General features: G+C 42.7%; 1 protein-coding gene across 2 annotated transcripts in view; it reads right to left on the bottom strand.

Annotated features, from left to right (window-relative positions):
- The window catches only part of EML4 (EMAP like 4), a 156,444-nt gene that overhangs the window by 41,790 nt on the left and 102,555 nt on the right, over positions 1 to 12,099 (bottom strand). Inside the window, exons 13-15 of one of the 2 annotated variants that reach the window (XM_065402276.1) lie at positions 7,027 to 7,161; positions 5,555 to 5,690; positions 1,619 to 1,770 (exon numbers count right to left, since the gene is read on the bottom strand). In XM_065402276.1, the coding sequence (XP_065258348.1) occupies positions 1,619 to 1,770; positions 5,555 to 5,690; positions 7,027 to 7,161 (423 nt within the window). The remainder of the gene's footprint in view (positions 1 to 1,618; positions 1,771 to 5,554; positions 5,691 to 7,026; positions 7,162 to 12,099) is intronic. The other variant, XM_065402277.1, reaches the window with a different exon arrangement.

Here is a 12,099-nt window from a genome sequence, read left to right as displayed (position 1 = left end):
GGAGCGGCGGCCAGCACGTCCCTGCGGCCCCTTCGCCTGCAGGCGCCGCTCCCCACAGCTCCCATTGTCCGGGAACAGAAAACTGTGGCCACTGGGAGCTCCGAGGGGCGGTGCCTGTGGACGGTCAATGTCAGCAAAATATCTTGCGGCTTGCAATCAGATTACCTTGGTGGGCCACATACGGCCCACACATTGTCCACCACTGGATTATACACACAGAATCTGATGTTTGCACTTTTAAACACTAGACACTGGAAATCTGAAAGAAAAATGGTGTTGTTTCTAGCAAATGCGTCCTTATTTTATTAAATTTTGATGGATGTTCATGAGCTCTGTCAGCAACTACTTTAGCCTATAATAATTTTTATTTACTGTATGTTTAAACTGTATTACACAATGCTGTTCTATTTTACTATATGTTGTCCTATTCTGAGTGCTCCTTTTCTGTTTAATTATTAATCTGAACAATAGCCATAAAAGTAAAATAATCACTATGAAAGTTATTTATTCACGGTACTGGCAGGATTTTTCAACACAAAATAATTACTATGTACAGAGTACATGGCACATTAGCAAAGGGAATGTGGAGATGATGATCAATATTGCTCAAATTACTGTTTACCAAGTGTAACAGATATTTCTCTCTCAGTTGGTGTTTACTTATTAGATACACTAATTAATTAGCTTCAAGGCAGTTCTTTAAAAAAAGATTGTGGGGATTCATTTGCTTAACTGCTACATTTAGTTTCCCAAAATGCTGTGAATTCATCATTGTGATAAGCTGATACTGTTTAAATAGAAAATACAATTCAAAGTAGTATTATAAAGAATTTCTAAAAGGGATAAACTATTCCTTGTACCTTTGTCACTATAGTGTACCAGTGGCAGGCTGTTACAGCTGCTTTAAAATATCACAAAGTGTAATTTTTATTTTAGAGAAGTAATCACAATTTGCTTGGATTTGCTATGTACCAAAATTGTGTACAGATACCATACTTTGAAATGGTGGTAAATAATTTTGATCAAGCAGATGACTGTTAAAGTAACTATGATGTTAAAACAACCTCCTCACACCAATCATTATTTCTTAGGTACAGAATATTTTTGTGTATTCTGTAAGCAATCTATCAAATGTAAAGGACATTAGCTATCTGACAGTGTACAGGAAAATGTGATGAGATTACATCTCAGTTACTTTGCTTTTGACCAGAACCATATTTTTCTCTCCAAAGAGGCAATTTTGTTGTGGGGATACTGGAAGATAGGTGTTGCTAAATAACATTTTTTTTGTTAAAGGGATGAGTAAAATCTAGCCAAGAAGGGCTCAGAGAAGAAGAAACAGGAAATTTCTGATCATTCCTTCCTGATTAGTATCTGAACCTCATTTATAGTTAATACAAAGCTACATTGAGGCTTAATATCTTTTTATATATATATATATATTTTAAATTAACTACTGGATTTATAAATGGAAAACAGCAAAAAATAATTCAAAAAAGTAATGAAATACTGTAATCCCAGACTCTGATGACTTACTGATTTTTTCCTTATGTACAGTTTCTTGACATAAGTGTGTGGGGGTGGGGAGAGGGGGGAGGGGTTGTGCTTCCTCTCTTACCTCTATTTCCCTTTCAGGGTTCAGATCATGATCCCACAGAATGATTTTTCTGTCTTTCCCACCTCCAGTTAGCAGCATTCCATTCCTCATTTGACATAGTGTGAACACGCTGCCATCGTGAGCTTTGATTTGTCTACTTATTTGATATACACCTACAATCATGAAAAAATATAATGAATGCCACTCATTTTTTTTTCAGTTTGGATTTCACAAAACTTTGCATTTTGGAACAAGAACTAAGTGGCACTGTACAATAAGAAATGTTATTGGGTGTTTGAGGCTGTTCCAATGAGTATTACAAACAAAAGGTGGTAGTGTTTTTTTTACAGAAAACTAGAAGACTAAACAAAGATCTGCTCACCTGAATGATTATTTTGTGAGGTTGTTTCTAAAATTTTTGTGGGGTGGAAAATCCAAATATCCAATTGAAAGCTCAACAGAATAGTACTGGGGCAAGAATGCATTCCTGCTGCACAACTGAGGTTGTGCAGAAACATGGCAAAAGCTGTGGACCTACGTGCACTCTCTCACTGGTATGAAGATCATGCACCAGATTCAGCAGAATATTTGGAACACCAAATCCTTTCTGTGCGAACCAAAGTGCTGACCTAAAGACTGAATCAAGAGCCACTTTGATATTGATATATGCCATGTGAAGTGGGCATAAGTACCCTGCTAAATCTGGGACTGATTTTCAAAGGTACTGAGCACCCACGGGATTTATTGGTGTTTGGCATCTTGGAAAATTAGGCCATTGCTATTTATGTGTCTAAATATATAGATTAGGAGCCTAACATCAAGCACCTAAGTTTGAAAACTTTGGCCAATGTTTAGTAGCATTCCATAATGCTTATATATTCAGTGGGAGGTAAGGAATTACTTTGCAAAAGGGGGAAAATGAGGTACAAAGGTTAACATTTTCAAACTTTGATTCCTAAAATCAAACACCTAAACGAAGTTGGGCTGATTTTCAGAGATGCTGGTCACCCACAGTTCCACTTTATTTAGACCACTTTTTGAAAATATTCCTAAATATAGTTTTAACTTTAGGCACACAAGTTTGAAAATGATGACCTGAGTGACTTAAGGTCGCTCAGTGGCACAGCTAGGATAAGACCCAGAACTCCCAATCTCTAGTCCCATCCTCTAATCACTACATGCTAACCTCCAGAAGAGGTTAATTCTCACTTCTGAAGAATTGGGTTTTCTTAAATGTCTGCTGTTATATGATGTTTCCTTATGCACAGATGTATAACATACTCTTATATGAGCACTTCTTAAAATAAACCCTTAGCCTGAAGGCTAGGCAAGGCACATGAGCCACAAAGAGCATATCTGCCAATTTCAAATTGTTCCATATTGTCAGTGCAAAATGGGCACGTTTTCTAGATGTCTGCAAGAGGGGACTGTGTAAGATATATAGCAGTATTTGGAACTTTGCAGGCCCAGTTGATTTTTCCTGATTAATTTGACCCGATGATGCAGTCGAAAATGCTATGAAGCCTTTCAATTACCGATGTGAACACTTTTCTCACAAAAATATTTTCAAAATACAAAAAACAAGAAAAAATGGTCTTGGATATAGTTGGCAGTTATTGTGCGATCATATTTACTCAGACTATATTTTGAGCACAGATGCTCAAATAGATGGGAATTGCCACCTGCTATATGAAGTAATATAAAAAGGCAAGTTTCTAGAGCTTCAAATACTTTCTTAAAAACTAAGAAAAGCAGAGGATATCAACTTTACTTAACTGTTTGTAGGGCGCAAGTTAACAGGTTTTTTAAATCTGGTTTCACACCCCACCAAAACAAAAAAAAAGGGGGGGGGGGTGTCTAGGACCTATGTAAAAGCCCATCACCAATCCAACATGGTAAACTAACTAACTAAAAAAAAAAAGCAATTAAGCCCATGTATGAAATACTCCAGCCATCATGGGCAAAAACTTTTAAAGATGATCATGGCAAAAGCTATTTGCACAGACGTTATAAAATTAACTAAACATTTAATATTTTCTTAATTATTTTTCCATTTCAATTAGTGGTTTTTTAAAAAACAACAACAGATTTACCTACAAAAATAGATTTTAAGTTAAAGATTTGCTTCTTATATGACTGACTTAAACTGGTATGCCAGGAAAACAGAGTGTTTGAAATAGCTGCCAAGTAAAATAATTATCCTTGAATTTAAAAGCTACCTGAGGGCTCAACAGTGCTAGTTCTCCATATGTCTAGTAGCAATTCATTTTTCTTCTTTTATTTTAATTGAACAAAAAGCTCACCCTAAAAAACAAGTTCAACCCAAATGCCAAATCAAATGGGATTTAAAGTATAGTTTAGTGTCAGGATTTGAGCACCTGCTTAGTTAGAAACTATTATTATTTGGTTAACTCCTACACTTCTGTACTACACTTTTTTCATTACATACAGGTCCTCTTAATATAAGCTTTCTTTATGACGGATATTCATTTGAGACTTTAAAGGTTTCACAATACATGAGTCAAGAGCCAAATGTAGTCCACGGAGTACTAAAAAAGTGAGCCTGCAGCCTCCCTGAAACTATAGGGTGAGGACAAGTCTGATTAACTGCACCATTTTTATTGCTGGGAAATTCAAACACAATAATTTCTATTCATTTTGGACCCAATCCTGCAAGGCGCTGAACATATCCAGCAAGGTGTAAAGTCAATGGGCTTGTCAATGGGAGTTGTGGAAGCTCAGCACTGTCTAAGATTGGGCTCCTATCAAGAAAGATACAAATACACCTCTACCCCGATATAATGCTGTCCTCGGGAGCCAAAAAAATCTTACTGCGTTATAGGTGAAACCGAACTTGCTTTGATCCGCCGGAGTGCGCAGCCCCGCCCACCCGGAGCACTGCTTTACCGCGTTATATCCGAATTTGTGTTATATCGGGTCGCGTTATATTGAGGTAGAGATGTACAAGCAAATGCTATTGTCGTATATAGATACTTTTAATACAAATCATTATGCAAATTTATAAGCAACTTACAAGCATCTCTTGGGGTCTTGGCATGTAGCCAATTTAGCCATTTGGGTCCAAAAGACTGGGCACCCTTGCATACTGAAGCATTTATACCACTGAATTTCTCGATCACATTCCATATGGTGCAATGTGATGACTATCATTCTTATCACTTGCTAAGGGTTCGACCCTCTGGTAAAGCTATTATATCCCCCTCTGTAGTTCTGCCACTCTAGGAAGGATTATAGACATTTCTATGGCTGCAATCCCAGATAAAACAGAATGCTTCTCCCAGCCTTTAACAAATGATTCTAGCAGTAGCTGGGGCTACGTCTTCACTACAGGGGGGGGTCGATTTAAGATACGCAAATTCAGATACGCGAATAGCGTAGCTGAATTCGACGTATCGCAGCCGACTTACCCCGCTGTAGGGACGGTGGCAAAATCGACCTCTGCGGCTTCCCGTCGACGGCGCTTACTCCCACCTTTGCTGGTGGAGTAAGAGCGTCGATTCGGGGATCGATTGTCGTGTCCCGACAGGACGCGATAAATCGATCCCCGAGAGGTCGATTTCTACCCGCCGATTCAGGCGGGTAGTGTAGACCTAGCCTGGGAGTGAAATTGCATTTTCATATGCATACTGACACAAAAGAGACAAACCAATTAACACCATGGTTTGTTTTTGCAATACAATTTTATAAAAAAGAAATCAGATTAATAGACCAAAAGGGACCATTATCATCTTCTAGTCTGACCTCCTGCATACCACAGGGCATGGAATTTAAACATCAAGCCCAATGATGATAATGACCGTTGCAAAACTCAGGAGAGAAAGCACTGTACATATTATGGACGGGTTTATTTTTCTATTTGTCACCCTAACACAATCTTTTGTACGTATGTTTTCTGCATAACACCATGCTGTAAGATTAACTGTGAGTGTTCTGTACCTTTAGGTCCTTTTCCTGGCGTGGATTCTACTGTAGTTTTGCTCCATATAAGCATTATCCCACCTGAGTCTCCAGTGAGCACATCTCCATTCCCCAAAAATGCCAAACACTGCACAAATTTGGGTTTTTCATATTTCTGAAATGGAACAGCAAGAGAAATTAGAGTATAATTGTACAGACACATGCACACCCGCATGTGTAAAAAATAGTTCCCAGTTTTCATAATTTATTTCTCCATCCAACATGTGTAATAAGGACGGTGATCCAAATTCATAGCTGGCAGGAGTGGCTAACTCAGGGGTTGGCAACTTACGACATGCGTGCCAAAGGTGGCACGCGAGCCGATTTTGCCTGGCACGCAGCTGCCAGACGGGGTCCCGGCCGCCGGCCCTGCTTAGCTTGATACCAGCTGAGTGAACGGAACCCCAGGCCGGCAGAAGGCTGAGCGGGGCCGGCGGCTGGGACCCCAGACCGGCGGCAGGCGCACCCCCCGGCTCCCCCCTCACGGCGCTTGGGTTCTGCGGCTCCCGGAAGTGTGAGCCGCTGGGGTGCGGAGCCCTGAGCCTGCTCCGGGAGGGGCGGTGGCTCACACTTCCGGGAGCCGCAGAGCCCGAGCGCGACGAGGGGGGAGCCGGGAGGTGCACGGGGACCACCGCCCGCATGCATGCGCTGCAGGAGCCTCCCCCCCCGGGGGGACACCGGGCTGCAGCCCGGGCAGGCGCGCCCCCCGGCACCCCCCTCACCGCATTTGGGTTCTGCGGCTCCCAGAAGTGTGAGCCGCTGCCTCTGCTGCCCCTCCCGGAGCTCCCCCCCTCCCGCTGCCTCAGCATTCTGCGGGGGAGGGGCTGTGCGCGCAGCAGCCCTGCAGCGTGTTTTGCCTCCACGTGGAGCCAGTGTCTGACCGGCATGGGCATGGTAAGGGGAGTCCTGGGGGGCAGTCAGGGAGCAGGGGGAGGGTTGGAAGGGTTGGGAGTTCTGGGGGTCCTGTCAGGGGGCAGGGAGTGGTTGGATAGGCGTGGGAGTCCCGGGGGTCTGTCTGGGGGTGGGGGGGTGGATAAGGGTCAGGGCAGTCAGGGGACAAGGAACAGGGAGGCTTAGGTAGGGGGTGGGGTTCTGGGGGGCAGCTAGGGGCAGGGGTCCCAGGAGGGGGCAGTCAGGGGACAAGGAGCAGGGTTGGGGGTTCTGAGGGGGGAAGTCAGGGGTTGGGAAGTGGGAGGGAGTGGATGGGGGTGGGGCTCTCCCCCCCGTCCTCTCTTTTGATTGTTGAAATATGGTAACCCTAGGCGAGGGGGGAGCCGGGGGGCGCATGGGGGCATTTTAACGTGTATTACCGGTACGTGAAACCTTAAATTAGAGTGAATAAATGAAGACTCGGCACACCACTTCTGAAAGGTTGCTGACCCCTGGGCTAACTCCACTGACTCCAATTGTACTCATTTATGAATCTGGCCTAGTGCAAAAATATTTCTTACCCCAAAAATCCCTTGCTTTCTTGCTAGTGAATTGCCACTCCAGGTCCAAAAAAAGATGTGAGATTTGCCACAAGTTATGATTGTGTTTGCATCAGTTGGATGGAATTCTACAGCAAGCACAACTTCATTTGTAGTCTATAGAAACAATAAAAGAAACCATGAGCTTAATATAATATTTATTCAGATGGATATTAATTTACTATTTTACACACACACACAGTTTTACATAGATAAAAGAGTATATCGAATATTGTGAGTGTAAATGTATATATATAAAAACATACACACAGATCTGTTTGGATAAGAATAAATATTAATTTGCTGTTGTCTTTTACATTTCTGAAAGATTTAATAAGATTTGTAGCCAGAAAGAGAGGTTTTATTAAATCTGAAATGATCCTTTGGCATAGCATTCTTTCCCCCCTCTAAGAATGCCTTTTGCAAAAGAAAACAGGAAAAACACAAGAGACTTTTTGTGGATGAAATAACAAAAACTTGCTGCTGTCTGATTTCAAGACACATATGAGCATCTCATTGTTTTGGATAATGGATTTATGATAGAGGTAGCTCAGCCAATCATAATACACTTGGTTCTTTCCCCCCTGCTCTGAAAAAACTACATAACTCAAGATAATAAATATAGCCCCTTTGTGACACTTTAAATAGATTGGAACTTTTCACAAGTTGGATGTACCTTTACTGTATAGTAATAGCTAAGTGAATTGTATTATTTTATTAATTTTAAAATAATCTTTCATTTTACTCATAAGATATTTTACAACAGATTCATTTTTTTACAATTTTTTCAGATAATAATCTTCTGCTATCCAGTAATTAATATAAGTTCAGTGAAACCTGTACAAGAAAATACCTTTAGAAGGCAATCTCCGGTGCCGATTCAACAAAGCACTTAATCACATCTTTGCTTACCTTAAAGTATGTGCATTTAAGCATTGGCTTCAATGGGACTTAAGCATATGCTTAAATGCTTTGCTGAATAAGGACCCACGAGACTATCCCAACTATCCCCATATGTATTTAATAAATTCTTATTCAGTGTCATTAGAAGACCATAGTGATTTTTGTTGGACACCGGTGGCAACTTAAATGATATTTCACTGTATATGTGAAACCACACAAGTATGTACATAATCACGTATGCACACACAAACTTTAGACCATATAACTATTAGATTTTAGGGCCCAACCTTGAAAGGTGCAGAACACCTTTAACTCCCACTAAAGCCAATGGCTGTTGAAAGTGGTTCAGCAACTTGCAGCATCAGGCCCCAAGTGGAAACTCTGGGGCACAACTTGCCTGCATTCCAAGAAATAATTATGACCATCCAAATAAAAAAAAACCTCAAGATACCAGATTCCAGGACTGAAGTACTATAGAATTTAGAAACCAAAAGCATTTATAAAATATAAAGAGGTTTTTTTAAACTAACACTTGAAACTGCTGATGTTAATTTTTAATAAATCTTGGAATACCAGGGAAATTCCAGAAGACAGGAAGGCTACTAATGTTGTGTCAATATTCAAAAAGGGCGAGAAGGATGACCTAGGTAACTACAGGCCAGTTAGTCTGAAATCAATCCTGAGCAAAATAATGTTTAACCTAAATCTGATTAAAAGTTAGCACCATACAATATCAATAAAGCCTATGTTTAATGGATTCAGAACCGGCTAATTGATATATCTGGAAATACACCTCTACCCCGATATAACACGAATTCGGATATAACGCGGTAAAGCAGTGCTCCAGGGGGCGGGGCTGCGCGCTCCGGCGGATCAAAGCAAGTTCAATATAACATGATTTCACCTATAACGCAGTAAGATTTTTTGGCTCCTGAGGACAGCGTTTTATCGGAGTAGAAGTGTAATAGCTGCCAGTGTGAAACCATCTTTGAATGGGGGTGTTTATAATGGTGTTCTGCAAAGATCGACAGTAGGCCTGACACTATTCAACATTTTCATCAATGGTCTGGAAGTAAATATAAAATCACTGTGATAAAATTTGCAGATGACACAAAGGACAGGGCTGTGAAAGTCCTGAGAACTAACAGCTGCCCCAACACTCTGGTCACTTAAGCACTGCTTAGCTCCCTCCAAGAGAAGACTTGACTGAGGAATGGAGTAAACCTAATCAGACTGTGGGCTGAGGGAGCTAACTCTAGCACTAGCTGGGAGGATAGTTAAAAAGCACAGGAGGGAAATGCAAAAGGGAAGAGAGAGAGAGAGGGCTAGCAGAGCCCAGGGGAAACGAATTCTTCAGCTGGTGAAATTGTTTCCTCTTCCTCTCCCTGCAGAAAGGGCTGAGGAGTGAAGGACAGGGTAGGTAGAAATGCTGCTCGGGGGTTGTGATGGTGTCTTGGCAGAGTTAACGAATAACTCACAGACATCCAGAGACTGTTGGTGAGGGAATGAGAGGAGCTTGCCCTGTTACAAGGGCTGTCATACAGAGTGATCTGGAGCACTTGGAAAGCTAGGCCAGTTTTAATACAGCCAAATGCAAAGCTATAGATCTAGGAACAAGGAACGCAGGTCAGACCTAGAGAATGGTGGCCTGTATCCAGGAAAGCAGTGATGCTCAACAAGGAGTTAGGGGTCATAGTGGACAAACAACTCAACATGACCTCCCAGTGCTATGCTGCTGCAAAAAAGGGATAAGCAATCCTTGCATGTATAGAAAGGAGAGTAGTAAGTAGGAATAGGGAGGTGACTTTACCGCTGTATATGGCATTGGTAAGACTGATACCGGAATACTGCATCCAGTTCTGGTGCCCACATTTTAAAAGGATGTTGGAAAAACTGAAGAGGGTGCAGAAAAACACCTACAAAAATGATTCGAAGAGTGGAAAAAATGCCATACGGTGATAGCCTTTAAGAGCTCGATCTGTTTAGTTTATCAAAAAGAAAACAGAGGTGACTTGATTATACAGTGTATAAGTACTTTCATGGGGAGAAAATACTGGGTAGAATGGTTGGAAGCTGAAACCAGACATATCCAAATAGGAACTAAGGCACTTTAAAAAAAAAAAAAAAAAAAAGATAGTGAGGATAATGAATCATTGGAGAAAACTACCTAGAGCAGTGGTTTTCAAACTTTTTTTCTGGTGATCCAGTTGAAGAAAATTGTTGATGCCCATGACCCAACAGAGCTGGGGATGAGAGGTTTGAGGTGTGGGAGGGGCTCAGGGCTAGGGCAGAGGGTTGGGGTGCGGGCTGTGGGGTGGGGCAGGGAATGAGGGGTTCAGGGTGTGGGAGGGGGCTCAGGGCTGGGGCAAGGGGTTGGGGTGTGGGAGAGGGGCAGGGCTCTGGGTGAAGGCTGAGGATGAGGGGTTTGGGGTGCAGGAGGGGGCTCTGGATTTGGGGGGGCTCCGGGCAGGGGTGTGGGAGGAGGTCAGGGGTCTGGGCTGGGGGTGCAGGCTCTGGGGTGGGACCAGGGATAAGGGGCTTGGGGTGCAGGAAGGGGCTCCGGGTTTGAGGGGGGGCTCAGGGCTGGGGCAGGGAACTGGGGGAGTGGAGTTCAGGCACGGGCTTACCTCCGGCAGCTCCCAATCAGCGGCGCAGCCGGGGTGCAGAGACAGGTTTCCCGCCTGTCCTGGCACTGCGGACCGCGCTGCACCCCAGAGGCGGCCAGCAGCAGGTCTGGCTCCTAGGCAGAGGCACACAAGTGGCTCTGCAAGGCTTTCGCCCACAGGCACTACCCCCCAGCTTCCATTGGCCAGTTCCCGGCCAATGGGAGTGTGGAGCTGGTGCTCGGGCAGTGCGCCCGAGCCCAGTGGCCCCCCACTGCCTAGAAGCTGGACCTGCTTCTGGCTGCTTCCTGGGCGCAGCACGGTGTCAGAACAGGCAGAGACTAGCCTGCTTTAGCTGGGCAGCACCGCCAACGGGACTTTTAATGGCCCGGTCAGCGGTGCTGACCAGAGCTGCCGTGACCAGTGCCTTACATTCCGCGACCCAGTACTGGAAAACCACTGACCTACAGAAGTGATGGATTCTCCATCTGTTGTTTTTGTATCAAGACTGGATGTCTTTCCAGAAGATATGCTACAGCCAAACAGTAGTTGTGGTCCAATACAGGGTAAAAGGGCGAAATTTTATGGCCTGTGATGTAAAGAAGGTCAGACTAGAAGATTTAATAGTCTTTTCTGACCTTAAGCTCTATAAATAGATGAATATTGTACATCTCATCAGGCAGGCAGCAACTTCAATCTAGAGATTATCTTTTCATTCCCATTTCAGAAGGAAATAAGGGTTAGAAAAGAGAAAAATACTGTAGTGCCATATGGTAAATATTTTAAAACTTAAGGGCCGATTCTGGTATAAAACAGAAGACACTCTACCGAGACCAGTGGAGTTAGAGCAGTGTAAAACAAAGGTGGAAGCAGAATCAGGACAGTAATATTTTCAAACATAACTGAATCTCGATGACACAACATTAGTTTCCATGAAAACAAACGGCAAAATCAAAATATCAGAGAACCGGAAGCCAGAAAATCCCTCTCAGTAGTCAGTTTTGGCTGCTATCGCGTCAGCTCTAAACTACTTATCCTTATCTTATGTTCATGGCTATGTTCATGGCTTCCAGACAAAGAGGATGAGAAAGCTGCTGATACATAGCAGGCAGCTGACAGTGTAAGAGTAAGACTTCCCGCTTGTCGATTTTGGCTAAACCTAGAAGGGCCAGTTTCAAAAAACAGCTGCAAATTTTATTTATCCTTTGGACCCTTAAACTTCCCAGTACTTCAAAGAGAAAAAACGTTAATGAAAAAAGTTTTCTCCCCCTAAGGAGTCACTTTGCTTTTAATTGTCTTTATACTTGAAATCCTTTAAAATTTTATTTTAAAAATAATGTTCAAATATTCATATCCCCATATATAAAATCAATAACAATTAGTGTGTGGTGGCGTTATACTATACACTGGGGCTTCTCGGGTGAAAGAAGATGCCCTTTGGATTTGTGCCTCTCAGTGCACCAGATGCATACATAGATAGCCACATGAGAATAAACTGCACGTGCTGTACAAATTAAATCTCAAAATATTTGCTTAAGCAAAGTGTCCT

The sequence above is a fragment of the Emys orbicularis genome, chromosome 3 (genome assembly GCF_028017835.1).
Source record: "Emys orbicularis isolate rEmyOrb1 chromosome 3, rEmyOrb1.hap1, whole genome shotgun sequence".
In the NCBI taxonomy this organism is placed as follows: domain Eukaryota; kingdom Metazoa; phylum Chordata; order Testudines; family Emydidae; genus Emys; species Emys orbicularis.
This window is presented reverse-complemented; position numbering and strand designations above follow the sequence as displayed.